Source organism: Loxodonta africana, chromosome 13 (assembly GCF_030014295.1).
Source record: "Loxodonta africana isolate mLoxAfr1 chromosome 13, mLoxAfr1.hap2, whole genome shotgun sequence".
Lineage (NCBI taxonomy): Eukaryota > Metazoa > Chordata > Mammalia > Proboscidea > Elephantidae > Loxodonta > Loxodonta africana.
In genome coordinates, this window is record NC_087354.1 from 84,980,711 (window position 1) to 85,002,095 (window position 21,385).

At 43.3% G+C, this 21,385-nt stretch overlaps 1 protein-coding gene across 9 annotated transcripts in view; it reads left to right on the forward strand.

The window, feature by feature from the left end:
- The window catches only part of FNIP2 (folliculin interacting protein 2), a 165,168-nt gene that overhangs the window by 115,698 nt on the left and 28,085 nt on the right, over positions 1–21,385 (forward strand). For 8 of the 9 annotated variants that reach the window (XM_023558486.2, XM_023558481.2, XM_023558485.2 and 5 more), the window contains 2 exons: positions 6,408–7,761; positions 8,875–9,031. In XM_023558486.2, coding sequence (XP_023414254.2) covers positions 6,408–7,761; positions 8,875–9,031 — 1,511 coding nt within the window. Of the gene's footprint in view, positions 1–6,407; positions 7,762–8,874; positions 9,032–10,363; positions 10,414–21,385 lie in introns of those variants that run through there. The other variant, XM_023558487.2, reaches the window with a different exon arrangement.

Genomic DNA, 21,385 nt, shown 5'->3' on the forward strand with positions numbered 1-21,385 from the left:
ATTATTGTCCTCATTTTATAGTGAATAAAGATGTTGGACAGCCCTTGTGCCCTTGGTCTCAAGGTTAGAGGGGTAACAGGTGTGTGTTAAATAAATTAATTCAATAGTTTATGGATATTAAAAATGGACTGAATGCAGCCATTGGTACTGAGTTCAGAAGAGAACTCAGAACGTGTGTAACTCACTCTGGGTCATGCGGTTCTTCTCGAGGGGGACAGAACGTCGTTGTTGTTTCTATGGAACGATAATCTTAAAAGAAAGGGATATCGTTAGTGGAGAAAGGAAGGGGCCTGGATAGTACGGAAACGTGGTATTTCATGCTACTGGGTCACCCATTTAAAAACAGTACTAATTAAGTAGTGCACATTTAATTAGATAAATGTATTTATAACTAGACATGCTTCTCACTTGAAATTTAACTAATTGAGAGCCATTAATTCCCTATGTTCAGCATAACAAGGGGAAGTCCCTTTCTGTGGTTCACAGCTGTCATTTTCCAGAGGCAGCCATGCATTATTGAAAGTTTCCAATCCTCCCATCCCCTAAACAATGCAGCAGGGCTCTGGCTGTTGACAAGAGTAGCGCTGAGGAGAAGGCGAGGCCCTGGCAGAGAGAAGGCCTGTGATAGCTGTGTAAAGCCAAGTGTAAATGATGGGTAAATTTCCATTATTACAAAAAATCGAGTAGCTTCGATAATTTGACAGGGGAGACACTTGCTTCCAATTATTTTTTTTTTTTAATTATTTAGCAAGTCACGGTAAATGGGAAAATATAAATTGCTCAGAATATACAGTGATGCATGTGTAGTTTTAATCAGGGTTCCTAAATATTCTATCTTGAATTACCTCAGAGACTTACCTGAGAGCTTGCCAGGACAGGCCTCACTGGTGTGCCCACTTCTGCGTGGCTTCTCAGCATTCCCTGGGAAGGGAGGCAAGAAGCTGGAAGCAGCAACACGTTTCAGGCTCTCAAGGACTTGTTCCAGAGCTTAGCAACCCTTGCTGCTGCGTGACACGCGTACTCTATGCAAGGATTTCTCAAAATGTGAATTACAGCCTCTTTTAGTGGGTTCTGGAAGTAACGTAGTGAGCCAAAAAAGTATTTAAAAGGTGTGATGGAATAGAAAATGTCAGAGTGACTCACAGAGATGTTTTGTGAAATGTTCATTTCGGAGGGCTTATGAGGTTGCAATTAAAGTATATTTCTTCCTTGAGGTGGATAGTTTGAACAAAGTTTTAACACCACTGAGTTATGCCCCTAATGATTCCAGATCAGCGTCTTTTTGACCCTAATGATTTCAATGATTTGTGGAAATAAAAAGCACCTTTTCTCCTTGAAAAATGTTTGGGATCACTGGTTTACATTAATATAAGTAAAAGTCTAAAATTTCCTCTTCATTTTTAAAAATAATACTAATGAAAACAAAGGAATCTAGTCTAAAATTAGTAGCTTCATCAATCAAGGACTCAAAAAATTGTCTTCAAGTTAAAGATCCCAGTAAATCTTTAATATTAAGGGTCTACTATTTTTACGATGCATTATTTTATGGAGTTTGGTTCTAAAGTAACGGCACTCATTACACACACTTTGCTCTCATTATTTTATACAGTTTAAACTATTATAAATTTTATTTTTAATAGCCTTCCTTATTTTACTTTTTTCCATTTATGCCTAGAAACGTAAAGTTAAATGCATTCTGAGTGGCCTTTCTCTTGTGGTTTATTATACTAGATTTTGGATCTGTAACGTTTATCTTCTTTAACACTGAGACTGACTTAACAAAAATGCCTCACGAATTCGTGAAATGACCATGATATGTTGTAACGGTGGACAGAGTATTAAAAGGAAAGTGACAGTAATAAACTCTTAGTCAAGAAAGTACTTGTCCTAGCATTAGACTGCAATTGTGAGTTATCCCTTTGAATTCTTGGATGATTTTTCAGTCAATTGCAAAAGCCTCAAAGATAAAGATCTATAAGCCTATAGTCTAATCTGTTCGTCGAATTGTTTAATATTTCTGCCCTGCCCTTTACCACCACCACGAGTCTGTCAGTTTGTCATACTGTGGTGGCTTGTGTGTTGCTATGATGTTAGAAGCTATGCCACCAGAAGGGTCACACATGGTGGACAGGTTTCAGCAGAGCTTCCAGACTAAGACAGACTAGGAAGAAGGACCTAGTGGTCTACTGTGGACAAAATGGGCCAGTGAAAACATAATGGATAGCAGCAAGACATTTACTAATATAGTGCTGGAAGATGAGCTGCTCAGATTGGAAGGCACTCAAAATATGACTAGGGAAGAGCTGCCTCCTCAAAGTAGAGTCAACCTTAATGACGTGGGTGGAGTAAAGCTTTCAAGACCTTCATTTGCTGCTATAGCACAACTCAAAATGAGAAGAAACAGCTGCAAACATCCATTAGCAATCGGAATGTGGAATGTACTAAGTATGAAAATTGGAAGTCATCAAAAATGAAATGGAATTCATAAAGATCGATATCCTAGGCATTAATGAGCTGAAATGAACTGATATTGGCCATTTTGAATCAGTTAGTCATATGATCTACTATGCCAGGAATGACAAATTGAAGACAAATGGTGTTGCATTCATTGTCAAAAAGGACATTTCAAGATCTATCCTGAAGTACAGCGCTGTCAGTGATAGCATAATATCCATATGCCTACAAGGAAGACTAGTCAATACAATTATTATTCAAATTTACGCACCAACCCCTAATGCCAAAGATGAGGAAATTGAAGATTTTTACCAACTTCTGCAGTCTGAAATTGATCACATACGCAGTCAAGATATGTTGATAATTACTGGTGTTTGGAATGCAGAAGTTGGAAACAAAGAAGTTGGAAAATATGACCTTAGTGATAGAAACAACTCCAGAGATCACATGATAGAATTACAAATACGTTTTTCACCAACATAAATGGCGACTGTACATGTGGACCTTGCTGGATGGAATACACAGAAATCAAATCAACTGCATCTTGGAAAAAAACAATAGAGAAACTCAATATCATCAGTCAAAACAAGGCCAGGGGCCGACTGCGGAACGGAACATCAATTGCTCATACACAATTTCAAGTTGAAGCTGAAGAAAATAAAAACAAGTTCATGAGAGCCAAAGTGCGACCTTGAGTACATCCTACCCGAATTTAGACAACTCAAGAATAGACTGGACGTGTTGTAACACTAATGACTGAAGACCAGACGAGTTATGGAATGACATCAAGGACATCATACATGAAAAAAGCAAAAGGTCATCAAAAAGATAGGAAAGAAAGAACAAAATGGTTGGATGGACTCTGAAACTTGCTCTTGAATATCAAGTGGCTAAAGTGAACAGAAGAAATGATGAAGTAAAAGAGGCGAACAGAAAATTTCAAAAGGCAGCTCAAGAAGACAAAGTATTATAATAAAATGTGCAAAGAGCTGGAGATAGAAAACCAAAAGGGAAAAACACACTCGGCATTTCTCAAGTTGAAAGAACTGGGAAAAAAAAAAATTCAAGCTTCGAGTTGCAATCTTGAAGGATTCTATGGGAAAATATTGAACAATACAAGAAGCATCAAAAAAAGATGGAAGGAATACACAAAGTTATTCTACCCAAAAGAATTGGTTGACGTCCAGCCATTTCAGGAGGTAGCATATGATCAAGAACTGGAGATATTGAAGGAAGAATTCCTGTCTTCACTGAAAGCATTGATGAAAAACAAGGCTCTGGGGATTGATGGAATATCAGTTGAGATGTTTCAGCAAATGGATGCAACTCTGGAAGTGCTCACTCATCTGTGCCGGGAAGTTTAGAAGACAGCTACCTGACCAACTGACTGGAAGAGATCTATATTTATGCCCATTCCAAAGAAAGGTGATCCAACAGAATACGGAAATTATTGAACAAAATCATTACTATCACACGCAAGTAAAGTTTTGCTAAAGATACTCAAAAACAACAGTACACTGTCAGGGAACTGCCAGAAATTCAAGCCGGATTCAGAAGGGGGTGTGGAACGAGGAGTATTATTGCTGATGTCAGATGGATCTTGGCAGATAAGATGCAGAGAATACCAGAAAGATGTTTACCTGTGTTTTATTGTTCACTGTGGATCTAACAAATCACAGATAACATGGAGAAGAGTGGGAATTCCAGAACACTTAATCATGCTTATGAGGAGCCTATACACAGACAAACAGGCAGTGGTTTGAACAGAACAAGGGGATACTGTGTGATTTAAAATCAGGAAAGGTGTGCATCAGGGTTGCATCCTTTCAACATCCTTATTCAATGTGTATGCCGAGCAAATAATCCAAGAGGCTGGACTGTATTAAGAAGAACATGGCATCAGGATTGGAGGAAGACTAATTAATAACCTGTGATATGCAGATGACACAACCTTGCTTGCTGAAAGTAAAGAGAACTTGAAGCACTTACTGATGAAGATCAAACACCACCGCCTTCAGTATGGATTACACCTCAACGTAAAGAAAACCAAAATCCTCATTTACTGGATCAAAAAGCAACATTCATGATAAATGGAAAAAAAATTGAAGTTGTCAAGGATTTCATTTTACATGGATCCACAATCAAAGCCTAATGGAAGCAGCAGTCAAGAAATCAAACGATGCATTGCACTGGGCAAATCTGCTGCAAAAGACCTCTTTAAGGTATTAAAAAAGCAAAGATGTTACTTTGAGGACTAAGTTGTGCCTGACCCATGCCATGGTATTTTCAGTCACCTCATACGCATGGAAAGCTAGACAATGAATAAGGAAGACCAAAGAATTGACAACCTGTGAATTATGTTGTTGGTGAAGAATACCATGGACTGCTAGAAGAATGAAGACATCTGTCTTGGAAGAGGTACTGCCAAAATGCTCCTTAGAAGTGAGGATGGCAATGCTTCATCTTGTGTACTTTGGATATATTATCAGGAGAAACCAGTCTCTGGAGAAGGATATCTTGCTTGGTAAAGTAGAGGGTCAGTGAAAAAGAGGAAGATGCCCAGTGAGATGGGTTGACACAGTGGCTGCAACAAAGGGTTCAAGTATAGCAAGGATTTGAGGAAGGCGCCAGATCAGGCAGTGTTTTGTTCTGTTGTACATAGGGTCACTATGAGTCAGAACCAACTCGACCGCACCCAGCAACAGCACCCTTTACTTGTTCTAAGGAACAGCAGCTGTATAGGAGGAATACTCTCCAAAGGGAGTACTTTCTAATGGTTCCCCAGAGAGAAATACTTCCTGATGGCCCTCAGAACTTTTTTCTAACCTTACGCTATTAATTTTAATTAGTTTTATTTAGTATATGCCCTCATAAATGCCTTCTCTCCTTTCTCTAGATGCATTCTCTGATATGTTCAGCTTTTTTAGTTCTTATTTATAACTATTGCCATGTGACCCCCCCCCCTTTATTTAGTGTCTTTCAGGCTTTGATTTATTCTAACATTCTAGTTATTTCTTTAACAATTTCTGACTCATAGAGTTGGTTATACAGAGATGTAAATGAGATATATGCATGTAAAACACTTAGCACGGTGTTGTACTCAGTGAATGTTGGTTTGTTGTTGTAATGTCAATATTATCAAAGTTTTAAATGTGTAACTTATTATCAATTTAATAATCAAATTATCTAAAGTAATAAGTTTAGTCATTTGGCACTTAACAAATACTTCTGATGAAAAGTTTGTACTGCTGGGTTCAATTACACCTTGGCCCTTCTTCTACCCTTAACCTAAATGTATTGCCGATGTTTCATTAGCCAGTTTTTAATCAGTTTGTCAGAATATGACTAATGGGACATGTTTTTTTTCCAGGAGAATTTGAACATAAAGAAAACATTCAGATTTATTACTCATGATTAAGTGATTTTCTTGTTAATGAAATTGATCATACTTGGTATGTGTACGGACAGAATTCTAGGCAGGCCCTCGTCGAATATTTTGAATGCACTTGCTAAACTTCCTTTCAGAGACTACCCAATTTGGATTTACCCCAAGCCCCATTGTCCCGGGATTCTTCTAACATTCTTATCATTCCAATTTCCAAGATACCGTATTTGATTTAGTCACATATCCAAGGCTCTGGCTTTCACTTTCATATTGGTGGGTTGAAAAACAAGAACACTGAGCAGTGCTGTGTGGATGAGAGTGCTGGCCTCATCCATCACGGACGGCAGGCTATTGCCTGTGCCAGCCCTTTCCAGACGGACTTCCCCGTGTAGAAGCAAAACTGAAGCAGAATCATTACTAGACATTATTATCTCTTTGCTTCAGTCAGGTGTCTGAAGAAGCGATTCTAGTTTGGGAACATAAGTCACCTGATTTTCTCTTGTAGGCTGACATGTCCGTGCCATGCTAACCCAGAGGCCTTTGTCTTCATGTCCCCCCTTCTCTCTAGGTGATCTGTATGGAGCCATAGGATCTCCAGTGCGGCTGACTCGCACCGTGGTGGTGGGAAAGCAGAAGGATTTGGTCCAGCGCATACTTTATGTCCTGACGTACTTTCTTCGTTGCTCTGAGCTACAAGAGAACCAGCTAACCTGGAGTGGTCATCATGGTGAAGGCGACCAGGTGTTAAATGGGAGCAAGATCACAACAGCCCTGGAGAAGGGCGAAGTAGAGGAGTCAGAGTACGTGGTAGTGACGGTGAGAAGTGAGCCTGCTCTCATACCCCCTGTCCTGCCCCTAACGACAGCTCAGAGAAGGAACCTCGGACCCACAGGGTTGGCTGGGACCCCAGAGGGCACTGCCATTACAGACCTGTGTCCCAACTTGGACAAAGAAGAAAGCAAAAGGCCAGAGAAGAGTTCTAAGGCCTGTAGTGTGGGATTCCAGGAGCCAGCTCTGGGCAGCTCTTGGCAACATCAAGGCACATTTTGTGGGGATGAAGGATGTGAGAAGGAGGTACCACAAGATGGGTCTTTGAGACTGTCCAATTCTGAGGTTCTGGAGGCAGGACCGAAAGTCAGCCAACAGACTGCCCATGAGGAGTCGAAAGGGGAGATGCCTGCGAAGCTGTCAGACCGTTCAGTGGCCCGGCCTTGCCCTGACAGACATGCACGGGAGAAGGCCGCCTTAGAAAAGGTCACTTTCCAAATTGGAAGCTCTGTGTCTCCAGAGTCTGACCTTGAAAGTCGCACAAAGAAAATGGAGGAGCAGCTAAAGGCCTGTAGACAGTGTCCAGAGTCGGCTGGCAGTCCCTGGGCTCAGTCCAGGGTGGCCGCTGCTGTGGCTCAGGATCAGCAGGTTTCCAGGTGCTCCTTTAAGCCTGGCTTTCGGAAGAGCGTCTGCTGTCCTCAGAATCAGTCTTCTGAGGAGGATGAAGGCGAATTTGACAGGTGCTTTGCTGAGGACCGAAACATCAGAACTAATGTGGCGGCAGGTGTGGCGGGTCAGCCGAGCCAGCCCGCTGACCCACTGGCGCCCCCCGACCTTGCTGCCGGCACTGCAGAGAGCGTGCTGGGGAAGACGGGCGGTCTGTGTCTGAAGGATGCAGAGGCGCCTTTGTTGGAGCCTGTCCCAAACAGGCGTGTACAGCAGGACTCGGGCTTCTCCGTTGCTGCAGATATCCCCTGTGGGGATGCCAACAGGAGGGCAGACTTCAGAACTGAAGCAGACATTCCCAGAAACGAAAGCTCAGATAGCGCTCTCGGAGACAGTGATGATGACACGTTTGCTTCGGCCACACAGAGTCTAGGTCACTGTGGTGACTGGACTGAAGCGTCCTTGGAGGTGGAACTGCCTCTGCCAAGGTAACATGGGCAGGCTGGGAGGTAGAGGGAACTGGGTCCAAATACTGCTTTCCTTCTGGCCTAACACCCGTGGTCACAGCCCAACACTGCCATTAGCCATTTTACACACAAGGTGTTTTTTTGTTTTTTTTTTTTTCCTCCAATTAAAGTGTTAGAAGTGTAGGAGTCCCCTGGGTGGCACAAGTGATTAAACACTCAACTACTCTCCAAAAGGTTGGTGGTTGGAACCCACCAAAGGTGCCTTGGAAGAAAGGCCTGGCAACCTGCTTCCTAAAGGTCACGGCCTGGAAAACTCTGGAGCAGTTTTCCTCTGCACACATGGGTTTGCCACGAGTCGGCACTGACTTGAAGGCCGCTGGCAGCAGCAACAGCATCATGTGTTACAGATCAATACAAACTGGTTTGCAGCCTGCCCTTTTTCTAAGGACGGTCACTGGCTTAGCGCACCTGAGCTTTTTGAGCACGGAGCCGTTGTCTGCAGCTGTGTGACATTTGGGGGGAGCTTGCAGGATGTGGTGGAGGTGGTGGTGGGGAACGGGGACCTTAGTTCTCTGTCATCTGTGTGGAAGTGACGTGGCCGGTAGCAGATGCTTTGCCTCGGAGGTGGTGGATCACTCTGGCTGGGAGGCTTCTCTCCTGCTGGTCTGAGCAGCAGAAGTGCTTGGGAAACAACACCTCTTTCTGAACACCCCGTCAGGTTGATTATTTGGTCCGTGATGACTGAAAGCAGTAATGAGCGGTAACTCCTGCTCATCTGCACTGTCCTGGGCCCCACCTGTGCCGATGGGGCAGGTTCCTTAGCCAGGCTTGGGCTACAGCTCGCTCAGTACACCTTCATCACTCTTTGGACACAGACTGCATGGGGGATGTTCAGGACGGGGTACGAGGACCAACTCTCTAACCAGCCTTGGAAATGCTTTTTTTTTGCCCTTCCATTTGGAAAAAAAAAAAACCCTCCCTTTCCTTTCTGAACCTCCTTCCTTTCCCCACGCCAGCACCAGTGATCTGTTTACTGGAGGCTTGGTGCGATGGGCCACCCCAGTCTCCTTTATTTACCTGTGTTGTCAGGGTCTACCAGAAGGGAGTCGTGGTCACTTACGCATATTGTTTTAGGTCTCAGAGCATCAGCAACCAGAGTGTCAGAAACTTCGGCCGGTCGCTTTTGGCGGGCTACTGCCCCACGTACACGCCTGATCTGGTGCTTCATGGAACCAGCAACGATGAGAAGCTGAAGCAGTGCCTGATGGCTGACCTGGTCCACACGGTGCATGTAAGTGACCCCAGCTTGGAGCCTTTGGCCACCAACTGTGTCAAGCCAGGGTCCCAGCCAGCAACAGGTGGCCCCTCACAAGGGCTTAGGCTGAAGAGAGTGGAATTAAGGGATCGCTTACAGAAGTGTGGGTGGGTCCAGGGAACCAACAAGGGCTGGTGAAGCACCCAGGGACTAGCAGCATCAGGAAGCCATGACCACACGTGGGCCTGAGGGATAGGGAGGGGTCAGCGACACCTGAGCTGCTGCGAGCTGGAGCCCAGGAAGAAGGGCCGCCTGGCTGCAAGAGCAGTGAGGGTAGGGGGACATCTCTCTCCTCCTATTCTCTGATCTCTTCTGGTGCCTTCGATTGACTGAGCCAGCTGGAAGCCCAAGAATAAGACCACAGCTGATTCAAATAGAGTTCTGTGGTCCATCGAGGTCAGCCTCCTTGGTCCCAGAAGGGACAGAGAAGGGCAGAGTGGATCTGTGGGGGTCGGGGGTGGGGAGTCAGGGCAAACAGGATCAACAGCACAGATGGGGACAATTATATGCAATCACAGAGAGAACAGAAGAGATGTCACATACGGTTTGCTTTTTATCTGATCCTCACAAGCTCCTATAACTATTTTAACTGATTTCTCATTAAGCTCACTTTGATGGCCACATGAGGATGACTGTAAAGATTAACAAGTCTTACTGGAAAATGGCCTTTGTACCTGTAGTTAAGTGCTTTTCTGCAGCATGACAGGAACTTGTGCAAATCTGATGGACCTGCTTTTAATTGAGCTGCTATTGGGTTAGATGTGGAAAATCTATGTTTTTGCTTTGGAAAGATATCGGATCTTGTGCAACAGGGAGAGTCCTCGTTACATTTAAGAAAATTGACATCGGCTTTTTATCTGCCTCCTCACCCAGTGGGTGTTGTGTTTCCACCTCTGTCTTTGAGGGGTGGAACAGAGGCTTTCCATGTTGTCTTTGGCTTTGCACGTCTCTGCCACGAAGACTAAGCATCCATCAGACCCAGATAAACAGGCTAAGGGTGCGTGAAATAGGGAGCAAAGGTCGGTGGTGAGGCAGATAGCCTCGTAACCCTCCCTTCTTCGCTCCCACCCCACCCCGGTGGAGAGGGAGAAGAGAGATGAAGAGAAGGTGGTCGGAAGCTGAGGAGGACCAGCCCAGTGTCCACATTTGTATAGGAACGTTCCTAACCCCACCCTGCTTTGTGAGACACCACCCCTCACCAGGATGTTCCTGAAATGAAGCTACGAAGTTGTTTCTGTCTCTGTAACGGATGTTTCGGTATTTTCTTTTCATAGTTGTAGTGAACACTGTACTTGTTTATCATTGCAGAAGTCCGTGCATCGGTGACCCTGGAATAAGGACAGTGCCCTACGGTGTGATATTATTTTTCTGCATTGTCTTAACAAATATATGATGCTATGGTAATTTTACAGAGTGTACCTGTGTGTATGTTTAATAGCCGCCTGTAGTGTTATGCCAAGAAGTTAGAGGACTCGTTTCTTTCTCTGTCAGCACCGTGTGTTGACGTCCAGGCCTGCAGAACCTGTGGAGCTCTTTCTGCTTTGCTGTCAGTGTGATTCCTGACAACAGTGGTGTTGCTCACCAGACCCTCTTCCATGAAGCCTAGTGGTCTGCCCTGGACGGAGGCACCAGGAGACTATGTGAACTAACAGCATTGTCCCAGTGACACTGGTCTTACAGACTTGGGAGGTCACCTGACTGTGAATTTTTTCTTTTCCATAGGCTGACAAATATCAGTTTTTGTATATTAGGGTTTTACGGTGACCACGTGGCTCTATAATTCTTCTATTCTATTTTATTGTGCTTTAGGTGAAAGTTGACAACTCAAGTTAGCTTCCCATTCAAACATTTGTACGCACATCGTTTTGTGACATCGGCTGCGATCCCCTCAATGGAACACCACTCTCCCCCTTTCACCCCAGGGCCTCTGTGTCCATTCATCCAGTTAACCTGCCCCTTCCTGCCTGCTGGTCTTGCTTTTGGGCAGGAGTTGCCCGTTTGCTCTTGTGTATTTGATTGAACTAAGAAGCATGTTCCTCACATGTGTCACTGTTTGTTTTACAGGCCTATCGAATCTTTGTCTGAAAATTGGGCTTTGGGAGTGGTTTCCGTTCTGAGTTAGCGGGTGCCTGGGGGCCATAGTCACAGGGGTTCCTCCAGTCTCTGTCAGACCAGTAAGTCTGGTCTTTTTTTGTGAATTTGAATTTTGTTCTACCTTTTTCTCTCATTCTATCCGGGACTCTCAATCTATTGTTCTTATACTTAAAAAGACAAAACCATGTTTACTTTCTCTGTACTTTTAAAGATTTTTCATATTTCATTTTCCCTTCCTTTCAGAAATAGTGTTTTCACACTCTAGCTTTCTCCTTTCTTTTGACTCTGCAATCTCCCTGAGAAAACAAACGTTATTAAGCCTAATAAACTATACTGTGTCAAGCCGTGGGTGCATCCAAAGTGCAGCCGTGCCTGGGTGTTTACAGGAAGCTGCAGAGGGTCCATAAAGATGTCTTCAGAAGTTTAATACATTCGGAATGTATCCAGTTAGCGTTAGAAGATTTCTGATTTCACTTGACACATTCATCCTAATGAATTTTGCTTTTGAAGTAGTGTTCCCATTCAGACTGCCTCCACTGGGACTCTAGTATGTGGCAGTGTTTCTTTAAAAAAAAAAAAAAGCCTTACTGTAGACTTCCATTTACAAATATTGGTTGAGAAATAAATGAGGAATTTTTAAAAGACTTCATATTGAATTTACTGCCTCATAAAGCCTAATGTTTATTCAGATTCTTGAGAATGTTGCCAGAGAATGAGGTAAAGATCCAAGAACTAGTACGTGACTAGAATTAGAGCTGGAATAATAGGTTGTTGAGGAAGAGAAGGTTGGGATAAATCTCTTTAACATAACTTTCTTTCAAAGCCTAGTTTTCAAACATTATTTTCAGTGCTCATGCAGGATTGTATTAGACTTTGATACTCATAATTTTTTGGAGAAAGACTTTTTATAACTTTAAAAGCAGCTGACTTAGGTTATTAATCTATTTCCTACACCTATGCAGGATTTAAGGAGCCCTGGTGGTGCAGTGGTTAAGCACTCAGAGGTACAAACCCACCAGCTGCTCTTGGGAGAAAGATCTGACAGTCTGTTCCTATAAAGGTTACAGCCTTGGAAACCCTGTGGGGGGTTCTGCTCTGCCCTATCGGGCTGCTATGCCGGGTAGGTGGTAAAGTATGCAGGATTTGATTTTAAAATCTGGCTTATATAAACAGGGACTTTTACAACCACAGTGGACTAGTTTGTGGAGCTGCTGCTTTTACTGTGGGGTTGTGTTCTAGAGCTTTTGGTACTACGAATTTCTATTTGTACTCTTCCATATTCTAGTCTCTTATGAAAGAAAGATGTTAGCTTTATTTATTTTCATTTTATTATTGGCTTTCATATGTTAGGATTCCGATGTTCTTTAAATATTTGAACACATGTTCCTGTTTAATCCTGTATTACTACTTCCTGTCACTCATACTTTGAACTGTTTCTCTGCCTCCTAACATATAGATGATACAGCTGCCTTGGATTAATGTAGCCAAAGTAATATCTAGCTTCACTTTTTTTCCTGCCACATCTCAGTATGTGTTCTTTCCTCTGTTTCGCATTTGACTTCAGCTGGAAAGAGAGAGAACCAACAGCACTCTGTACCTTTCCCCTCCTGTGCCATTGTCTGCTATCAGGACTGCTCACAGGGCAATGTAGGGGTATTAAATTTGGGGACGGGGGGAGTGGTGGAAGAGCACCGACTTAGCATTGATGGCTTGGGCTCAAGTCCTGGTGTTACAAAGCATTGGCTGATAGTCTTAGTCAGTTGGCATCACTGGGGCTCAGCAGAGGCCACTTAGAGGAAGAGACAAAGTGTCATCCAGTAGTTAGAGTCTGACTGAGGAAGGCGGACAGCCTGGGTTTCAGTCAGGCTCACTCATTAGGGGCTGTGCGGCCATGTGGCCGTGGGCAAGTTTCTGTAGTTTTCTAAGCGTCTGTTTCATCTTCTATAGAAGGTAATAGTAGCACTTGTAGCATGGCCTTGGTTTAATGATTCTGTGAGATAATGCATATCAAGTGTTTAGCACAGTACCTGGCACATACTAAATGTCTAATAAATGTTAGCTATTAAGATAATATATGTGAAAGTGTTTTGTAAACTATAAAGCAATAAAAACGTGCTTTTAATATGAAGAGCAGAATGACAACCATTAATTTAGCAAAAATGAAAATTACTATGAGAGTTTAGAAAGTAGTGTGCAAATATTCTGAAAGTTCACCTAACTAGCTCATGTCCTTGTCACTCCCAGGGGGCTCCGAGCGGAGATGACTGAAGAGACCGGTGCCCGTCTTCACTCAGTGCTGAAAGCATCCACTGGCCCTTTGCCTTGGGGTGGCACAGGAGCAGGCCAGGAGCTTAACTCCACAGGGTAGAGTCATCAAGGCCAAAATTACCATCACATTTTAATGTTTCTCTTCAAACCTGTACTCCAGGGCTTCCGGCCTTTTACAGAGTAATCTCTAAAGCTGAGTAACAGTTGGGTATAGCAGCCTCTTCCATTTAATTTTAAGAGTAGCAGCAGAATGACTCCTGAAATACCGTTTGGGAATCAGTATACAGATAAGGAGCTTTGTTAAAAGCCTGGCTGTGATATGTGCTCATTAATACCGAATTAAACCATGCAGTATAATCAACCAATCATGAAACTACAAAAGAACGGCAAGTGACATCGAAGGATAGATCATTACTTAAGTAACACACGGCATTAAGCCCTCAGGTCAACAGCCTTAAAATCAGTAGAGTTGCAAGGGAAACCTCTGTGTCGGACAAAACTGCTATTTTAGAACACCTTTAGTTGCTTTAGGAAACCCTGGTGGTATAGTGGTTAAGTGCTATGCCTGCTAACCACAAGATAAGTAGTTCGAATCCACCAGGCGCTCCTTGTAAACTCTATGGGGCAGTTCTATTCTGTCCTATTGGGTCGCTAGGAGTCGGAATCAACATGACGGCTTTTGTTTCCCCGTGTTGGATCATGAGCACAACAATGCCTGGGGCCCAGTAACACAGCCTTCTTCCACCACGCCCTGAATACAGCACTACCAGCCCTGCCAGCCCTGGGGAGCGCTGCGGAGGGCTTGTAAACTACATGGCGTGTCCCATGACTCAGTTTTGATCACCAATTTCTTCTGAATGATATAGAACTGGAAGTCATCATACATAATTAGGGCTACGATGGTTTAGTGAAACTGTTGTATTTTGTGTCTATATTTATGTAAGTATATTCACACCTGTTACATACATGTGCACATTACATGTTCACACATGCAGAAGTACTTACACTGGGTTAGGATGTTAAAATACCTTTCTTACTGTGGGGTGTGGTAAAAGTATACGAGAAAATACTGATGTCTGATACCACCACTCGTCATTCCCCATCTCCTGCTGATTTTTATCTCTCCCCTCCTCACAGGACCGCGGTCTCAGTTAAGGTTCTTTAACCTTCCCAGCTGAGCCAGTGGTTAAGAGTTTGCCCCTGTCTCTAGTTTCCCCCCTTCTGATTACCTTGCACAACGAGTGTTATCATTAACTCATATACTTTTATAGTTTCTCTTTTTTTTAGAGAGTAAAATATAAACCCTTTGACTGGAATTGTCTCTCTCATGTCCCTCAAATACACACACCCATACACGTTCCTTCATCATTTATGTTGTAGTCACACTGTTCGCCATTCTTTAAATGGCCCAAATTTTTTTACACCTTTTCACCGGTGTACATCGCTGAGGGTACTGTTGAGCAAACGTCTACTCATTCTGGAAGACCCAACTGAAATGTTGCCTCTTTTCTGAAACCATCCCAGGCACCGGCAGATAGAACTGGGTTGTTTCTCCCCCAGGCTCCCTTAGCATTTCCTACCCTACCTCTGTTGTGTTTCACCTGTCTGTTTCTGCCTCTGGGGTGGCAGGGACCTTGAGGCAGAGAAAAGGGATTTATTTTCCATTATATCCCCAGCACCTTGCCCGGTGCCTCGTGTATAGAAAGTGGTTGTTAATGTTAGTTGGCTATTCCTCCATAAAACTGGGTTTGGGGAGGGTGTGTTTATCACTGTGGGTAAAACTGTGATGATTGGTGTATCTGTTACTTCTGAAGTAAAGAGAAATGGTAGGCTGTCTTTCTTTAAAATAGAAAGGGGAGGTGTAGTGCATTTAAATGTCATGCCGTGGTTCTTTGTGTTCATTTTGTTTACCTAAGGAGAATAAGGACCTGGCAGTGTTTCATTCTGTTATGCATAGGGTCAGTATGAGTTGGAACTGACTCGGCGGCACCTAACAACAACGAGGAGAATAGAAGCTTATTGTAAGTCTCTCAGGCTTAATTTCTTTTGCATCATGTAAAAATTAGATACACGCTGAATTTTGATGTTTTCCCCAGTTTTTCACTACCTATGAAATATTAGACACCTATGCCATTCTCTGCAAAAAGCTACCAGCGCCATCTCATTTTATTTTGGAGATGCAGACATTTAAATAACTCTATTCTGATGACCTTTATGACCTTGAGCACCCTTTCGCGACTTTAGACTGTTTTTCCTCAGCAAGTGACCAGCCTGATAGTTAAGCATTTCATAGGTTACACACTGTCTTCAAGGCTATAGGCTGAACTTGGACGTCGTTTGGTGAGCCAGGCCTTCACAGGCACAAACATGGAGAAGGTCAGATGTTCTTCTGCATGCCCCTCACTGCACCCCCTGTGTCCCTGGACCCTTCCCTCTTCCCCTCTATCCCTGTGTGCTTAATGCCCTCATGAAGGCATGATGTCTTTGGGCTTCCCAGAATTTCCCCCGCCCCCTCCCCTACCCTCTCACCTGCCCTTGGCATACCTACCAGGGTCCCTCAGCAGTGTCCCCTAGTCCAAAGTGATTGCTTTTATCTTCCTCTTCTCCACTTTATTATACTGACATTGAACCTGTTTCCAAGAGGAAAAAATTCTGGTACACAAATGTTACAGAGTTATAAGGGCATAGGTAATTGCTACCCCTTCTGGTATTTTCATATATAAAAGTCTTTGCTACACTAGAAATCTCTGGTGATGGCACTTCAGGTGGTCTGGCAGAGTTGTTTGTGCAACATGGGGTAGGGAGGTTAGGGATGGGTTTTGTGGAGGGGGAGGAGAGACATGCCTTGGAGATTTATTTTTCTTCTGAAAAATACCGCTAAGTTAGTAAGCACTGTATTAGCTTCCCAGGGCTGCCGTAACAAGGTACCACAAACCGGGTGGCTGATAAGAACAGAGACGTATGGTCTCACAGTCCTGGAGGCTGAGAGCCCAGAATCAGAGTCAGTCACGTTGACTCCTGAGGGCTCTGAGGGAGAATCTGTTTCCCGTGCCTCTCCTAGCTTCTGGTGATGGCTGGCAATCCTTGGCATTCTTGTCATTCTACTCTTTGTCTCAGCCTTCACATGGCCCAAGCAGTGGAGGATGTGGTTATGTAGGTGGGTCTTTTCCCCTACGGATCAGAAAAATTTTTTAAAAAGGGTTTTAAGGACAAAATTAAGAGCAAGTACTGAGTAGGTGGTGTAGTAGTTAAGAGTTTGGCTGCTGACCAAAAGGTTGGCAGTTTGAATCCACCAGGCGCTCCTGGAAACCCTGTTGGGCAGTTCTCTGTCCTGTAGGATCACTATGAGTCGGAATCAACTCAACGGCAACGGGTTTGGTGTTTTTTTTTTTTTTTTTTTGGTTTACTGAGTAGGTGAACATCACTGCCTTAATCATCCTGTTTCGCTTGAGTGGATCTTTCTTGAAGCTGTGTAAAGGCTGATACTAAGTCATGATTTGTAACCTAGTGTGAGAATCTTTGTGAAAAGGTGTTTTGTTATATAGCATTCCCTTATTCCAGTTCAAATTACAGGATTTACTGAGTTACCTTATACAGAATGATTAACGAATTAAGAATCAAATGAAACCAAAAAATCTTATGTTTTATTGTCCAGAATATTTCAGAGAAAAAGCAAAGATATAGGGAGGTGCCTCCAATGACCTGCATCGTAAATCCCCTGTTCCTTTTGTGTGTGAAAGAGGCTGTCCAGCGGCTGGTCCCTGGCAGGTCAGTCTGCTCCATTATCACTGTTGTGCAGGTTTGGGAGCAGGTTATGAGTGTGTTCCTGTACTCTCTCCCTCCCTGCTGGGGCGTCTTTGAGGATGGTAGGAGGGTCAGTTCGGAGTACGTGTTGGGCAAGGCCAGCAAAACGGAGATGGAGGAGTTTCATAACGAGGTGTGTAATAGAGGCAGCTGCGTTTTGCCATGGTGGCAATAAGTTGCAGTCCTCATTCACACGCCACAGTCTTGTTTTCTAAAGGATTTCACCCTTGACAAGGTCCAAGGATTTCATACTCGGCTTACTCATTGAGCTCAAAGTTAGAAATGCTTGAGTGAGTTCCTTGATTCTACTTCTGACATGCCAAATTCCTTAATAAGCTTTTATATATTTTTTTGTCACCAGTGTTCCTGTCTGATAGTGGTATTTTCCTATTCTTAATCAAGTTGAAAATAGATAATTATGTGAAATGTCAGCTGTTTCAATGCAGTACATGGAAAATAAATGTATTAATACTTTGCAGATGACTTAACAGGAACGGGATGAATCCGGAAATAAAGACATCTGAACAGAGAATTGTTGTATGCAGCTCACATGTCCTAGATATGTAGCGCATGCTTGCCACTTTGTTAGGCTCATTTTGGAGGCAGCTGAAGAAAAATAAAATGTGGCTTCTCCCCTTGAGTTACTTATCAAATCATTGACCAGAAAAACAGTTGTGAAATTAAGAACGAGTTTAGACAGTGTGTGATTAAGTGCCAAAATGAGTGATGCAGACAGTAAGTACTCTCAGATCAGAGAAGAGTGGTGAATGGGGGAAGGCTTCACAGGGAAGGTGGGACCCCGGCTGCATCCTTGCAGGGTCAGAAAATCTAGAAGACCGCAGGGAGTACCTTCTGGCTGCAGCTTGAGGTAAGCACCGTCCTGCTTGGATATGGGAGCTCTTGGAGGACACTGGGTATTGAGTACACGTAGGTGAGCTCAGTCAGACCGTCAAGAGCTTTAAATATCAGAAAAGTTGGAGCTGAACTGTATAGGCCATGTGTGCTAGAGTAGATCTGAGTTGGTGAGAGAAGTGAAAATTTGGATGTTTTAGGAAGTTTGGGGGCTTGGGTGGAATGCATCAGTCAGAGCAGTGGACTACCATCCCCAGTCCGGTTGTTAGGAGCTCTAAGTTTGAGGGTTTAGAGGACATGACTGGTGCAGAGAGGATGATGTAGGAAAGCAGAACTCATGTTTTAGTGCCTAGTAAGTGTCAGGCACTGTGGTACACTCTGTATACTCATTTTGTCATTTGAACCTCACAACAACTTTGGGACTTAAGTACTGTCACATATCATAGATGCAGAAACTGAGACCCAAATTAGTGAGCTTCTGAGGCCCCACAGCTAGTAAATGACAGAGGTGTATTTTATCATTGCCTCTGGTTGAATTCTCAGATCCATATCTCCTGTATCTACCCAAACCTCGTAGACGTTTCTTGTCCCCCGAAGTTTAAGTCAAGCAGAAGTCACGTGTGTGAGTCAAGGCAGTGCATTTGGTATACTCAGAGATCTCACCAAGGGTCTTGAAATTGTAATGTCTTAGGCATCTAGCAGACCAGGGAAACAGACGCACAATCCTTAGTGACTGTGAATTAACCAGGCTTATTCTGTTGATTGAAAAGATACAATATCCCCCCAAAATTGTAGAAACCTCTAAAGATCCTTAAAACAAAGCATTTCATTTGTTAATTTGCCTTGAGAAATCTGCACAGGAAAGTAGTTCAGATAAATGAGATGTTGACAAGGTAGAGCTGATAAATGTTTCTAACTTCTACGAGCAGAGCAAGGTGTATTACCATTGCCTCCTTCCTCTGATGGAGATTGACCATCCACGGTAACAGTCATCCACAGCTCTTTGCTGATCTCCAAACCAAACCGAAACCAAAGCTGTTGCTATCGAGTCGATTCCGACTCATGGTGATTCCATAGAACTGAGCTTCGTGGGGTTTTTCTTGGCTGTAATCTTTATAGAAGCATGTCAGCAGGTCTTTCTTCCGTGGTCCTGCTGGGTGGGTCCTTTCAGGTAGCAGCCAAGCCCACATTGCTTGTACCACCCAGGGACCTTCAGTGTGCCGTTTATCCTCCAGGCCTTGTCAGAAGTTTCTGAGTTCCCCGAGTGTGTCTCTGTGGGAGGCGTGCAAACTGATGGCAGTGGTCTGGAGACGGTGGTGCGGAGGCATTAGGGACCGTTGACACGGGCTGGTAGCTCTGCAGTGCCGACTGGGTTTCGGATAGACGCTCAGTGGGTGTGAGGACTCAGGAGAGTGGTGATGGGGCAGCACCTTTGGAGGTCTCGAAATGTGGAGAAGGTAGAAACATGTTGCAGGCTTGTCCTCATATGGAAGTCTGACAGACTCCGAGGGCAAGAAATTTATTTTGAAATTAATTCTCTTCAGTTTGAGAGAAAAAAAATTGAGAGAGAAAAGGAAAATTGATGTATACCAGTGTCCATGTTTGTAAAGTTTTTCAACCAACCATGCATTTTAAATGGAAATGGCTGTTTTTAATATTTAGTATTTCCCTCAGATTTTCATTCAGAACTCCAACATGGGGTGATCTGTTTAATCTGAGACTAAATTTGGAGAGCTTTTAAAAAGATAAATGGTTTTTTGTCTGTTTTTCCAGTAAGAAAGTCCTTTAAAAAAAAAAAAAAAAGGCTTTAAACATTAGGAAGAGGAGTCTTAGCAAAAGGGGTGGTTATCCATATCACTCTCCCTTTTTCCCGAGGCCTCTAGGAGGCCAAAATGAGACTTATGTGTGGTTCATAGTCAGCATCAGGGTGAGCCAAGCCTCACCGTCCCAATTCTCTTCTCCAGTCCTGGTGTCACAAACTCCAAGCCCTAAGCAAAGCTGATGAATGTGTCAGCCTTTGGTAGGCAATTGCTAGCCTGACTTGGATGTTTGAGTCATTCAGCCTTATGTTTGATAGCATTTTTAATTTCCCAGAAGTACTGCTGTCTATATATTATTGCTAATGATAAGTGTGTGTGTTTGTGTACCCTGATGTACACGTGAACTCAGTTGTGAACTTCATAAATCTCCTTGACAGGTTTCACTATTTAATTACTTACACCATTCAAGTGGAGTCCATGAGAGATGCAAATGATTAACACACTTGACTGCTGATCAAAAAAGGTTGGAGGTTCAAGATCACCCATGGGCACCTCGGAGGACAGACGTGGTGATCTATTTCTGAAAACTCAGCCATTGAAAACCCTGTGGAGCACAGTTCTACTCTGACACATATGGGGCCACCAGGAGTAGGAGTCAGCTCAATGGCAATTGGTTTTCTTTTTTTACCATTAAAGTATGCTAATAAGAAAAAATGAGTCTTACAAAGGAGCCATGCACATAATTCAGTGTTTTCTTTGTTTACTGTGGCTCTGTGTATGCCTTATATCTATATATGCCTTGGAAACCCTGGTGTCATAGTGGTTGAGAGCTACATCTGCTAACCAGGAAGTTGGTAGTTCAAATCCACCAGCCTCTCCTTGGAAACTCTATAGGGCAGCTCTGCTCTGTCCTATAGGGTCGCTGTGAGTTGAAATCAACTAGATGGCAACAGGTTTTTTGTTTTTTTTGGTTTGGGTATATATGCCCTAAAAGAAAAACCTTCCCTAAGAGGAAGTTTAAATAGAGTACCAGGTTATAGGGTATGTGTGGGTCTGTTTTTCTCTGACAAATCCTAACGGTGGTTCTTCTGGACCTTAGAGCTCTTTAAATTCTTAAAGCTTAGAGATTGACTGATAAGCCAGATACTCTCTCTGTAACAAAGTTTTGTTTCCTTTGGAAAGATAAATATCAGAAATCTCCAGATTCCTTGGAACTTAAGCTTCAAGTCTCTGACGCTGTGGGCTTTAGGCCAGCTGAGAGACGAGCAACCAGTGGCCCTCAGGGCCATTAAGTTGTAACCGAAGTCATTGTTGATGATGTTTTATCTCTCTCCAGAATTCGTGTCTTTTTCATAACTATTTACATTTCTCTCTATTTCTGTCTATAATTTACATAATCATGTTAGATGGAGCCAGTTGAGTTGCTCCTTGGATAAAGTCAGGGAATCAATCATGTGTTAGATATTTAGTGACTTGAGAATGTGTAATGTTTTGAGTATTTTTTTAAGACCCTCTTCTGGAAACATCCAGCTGGTTCTTTCCTGTTCTTGGA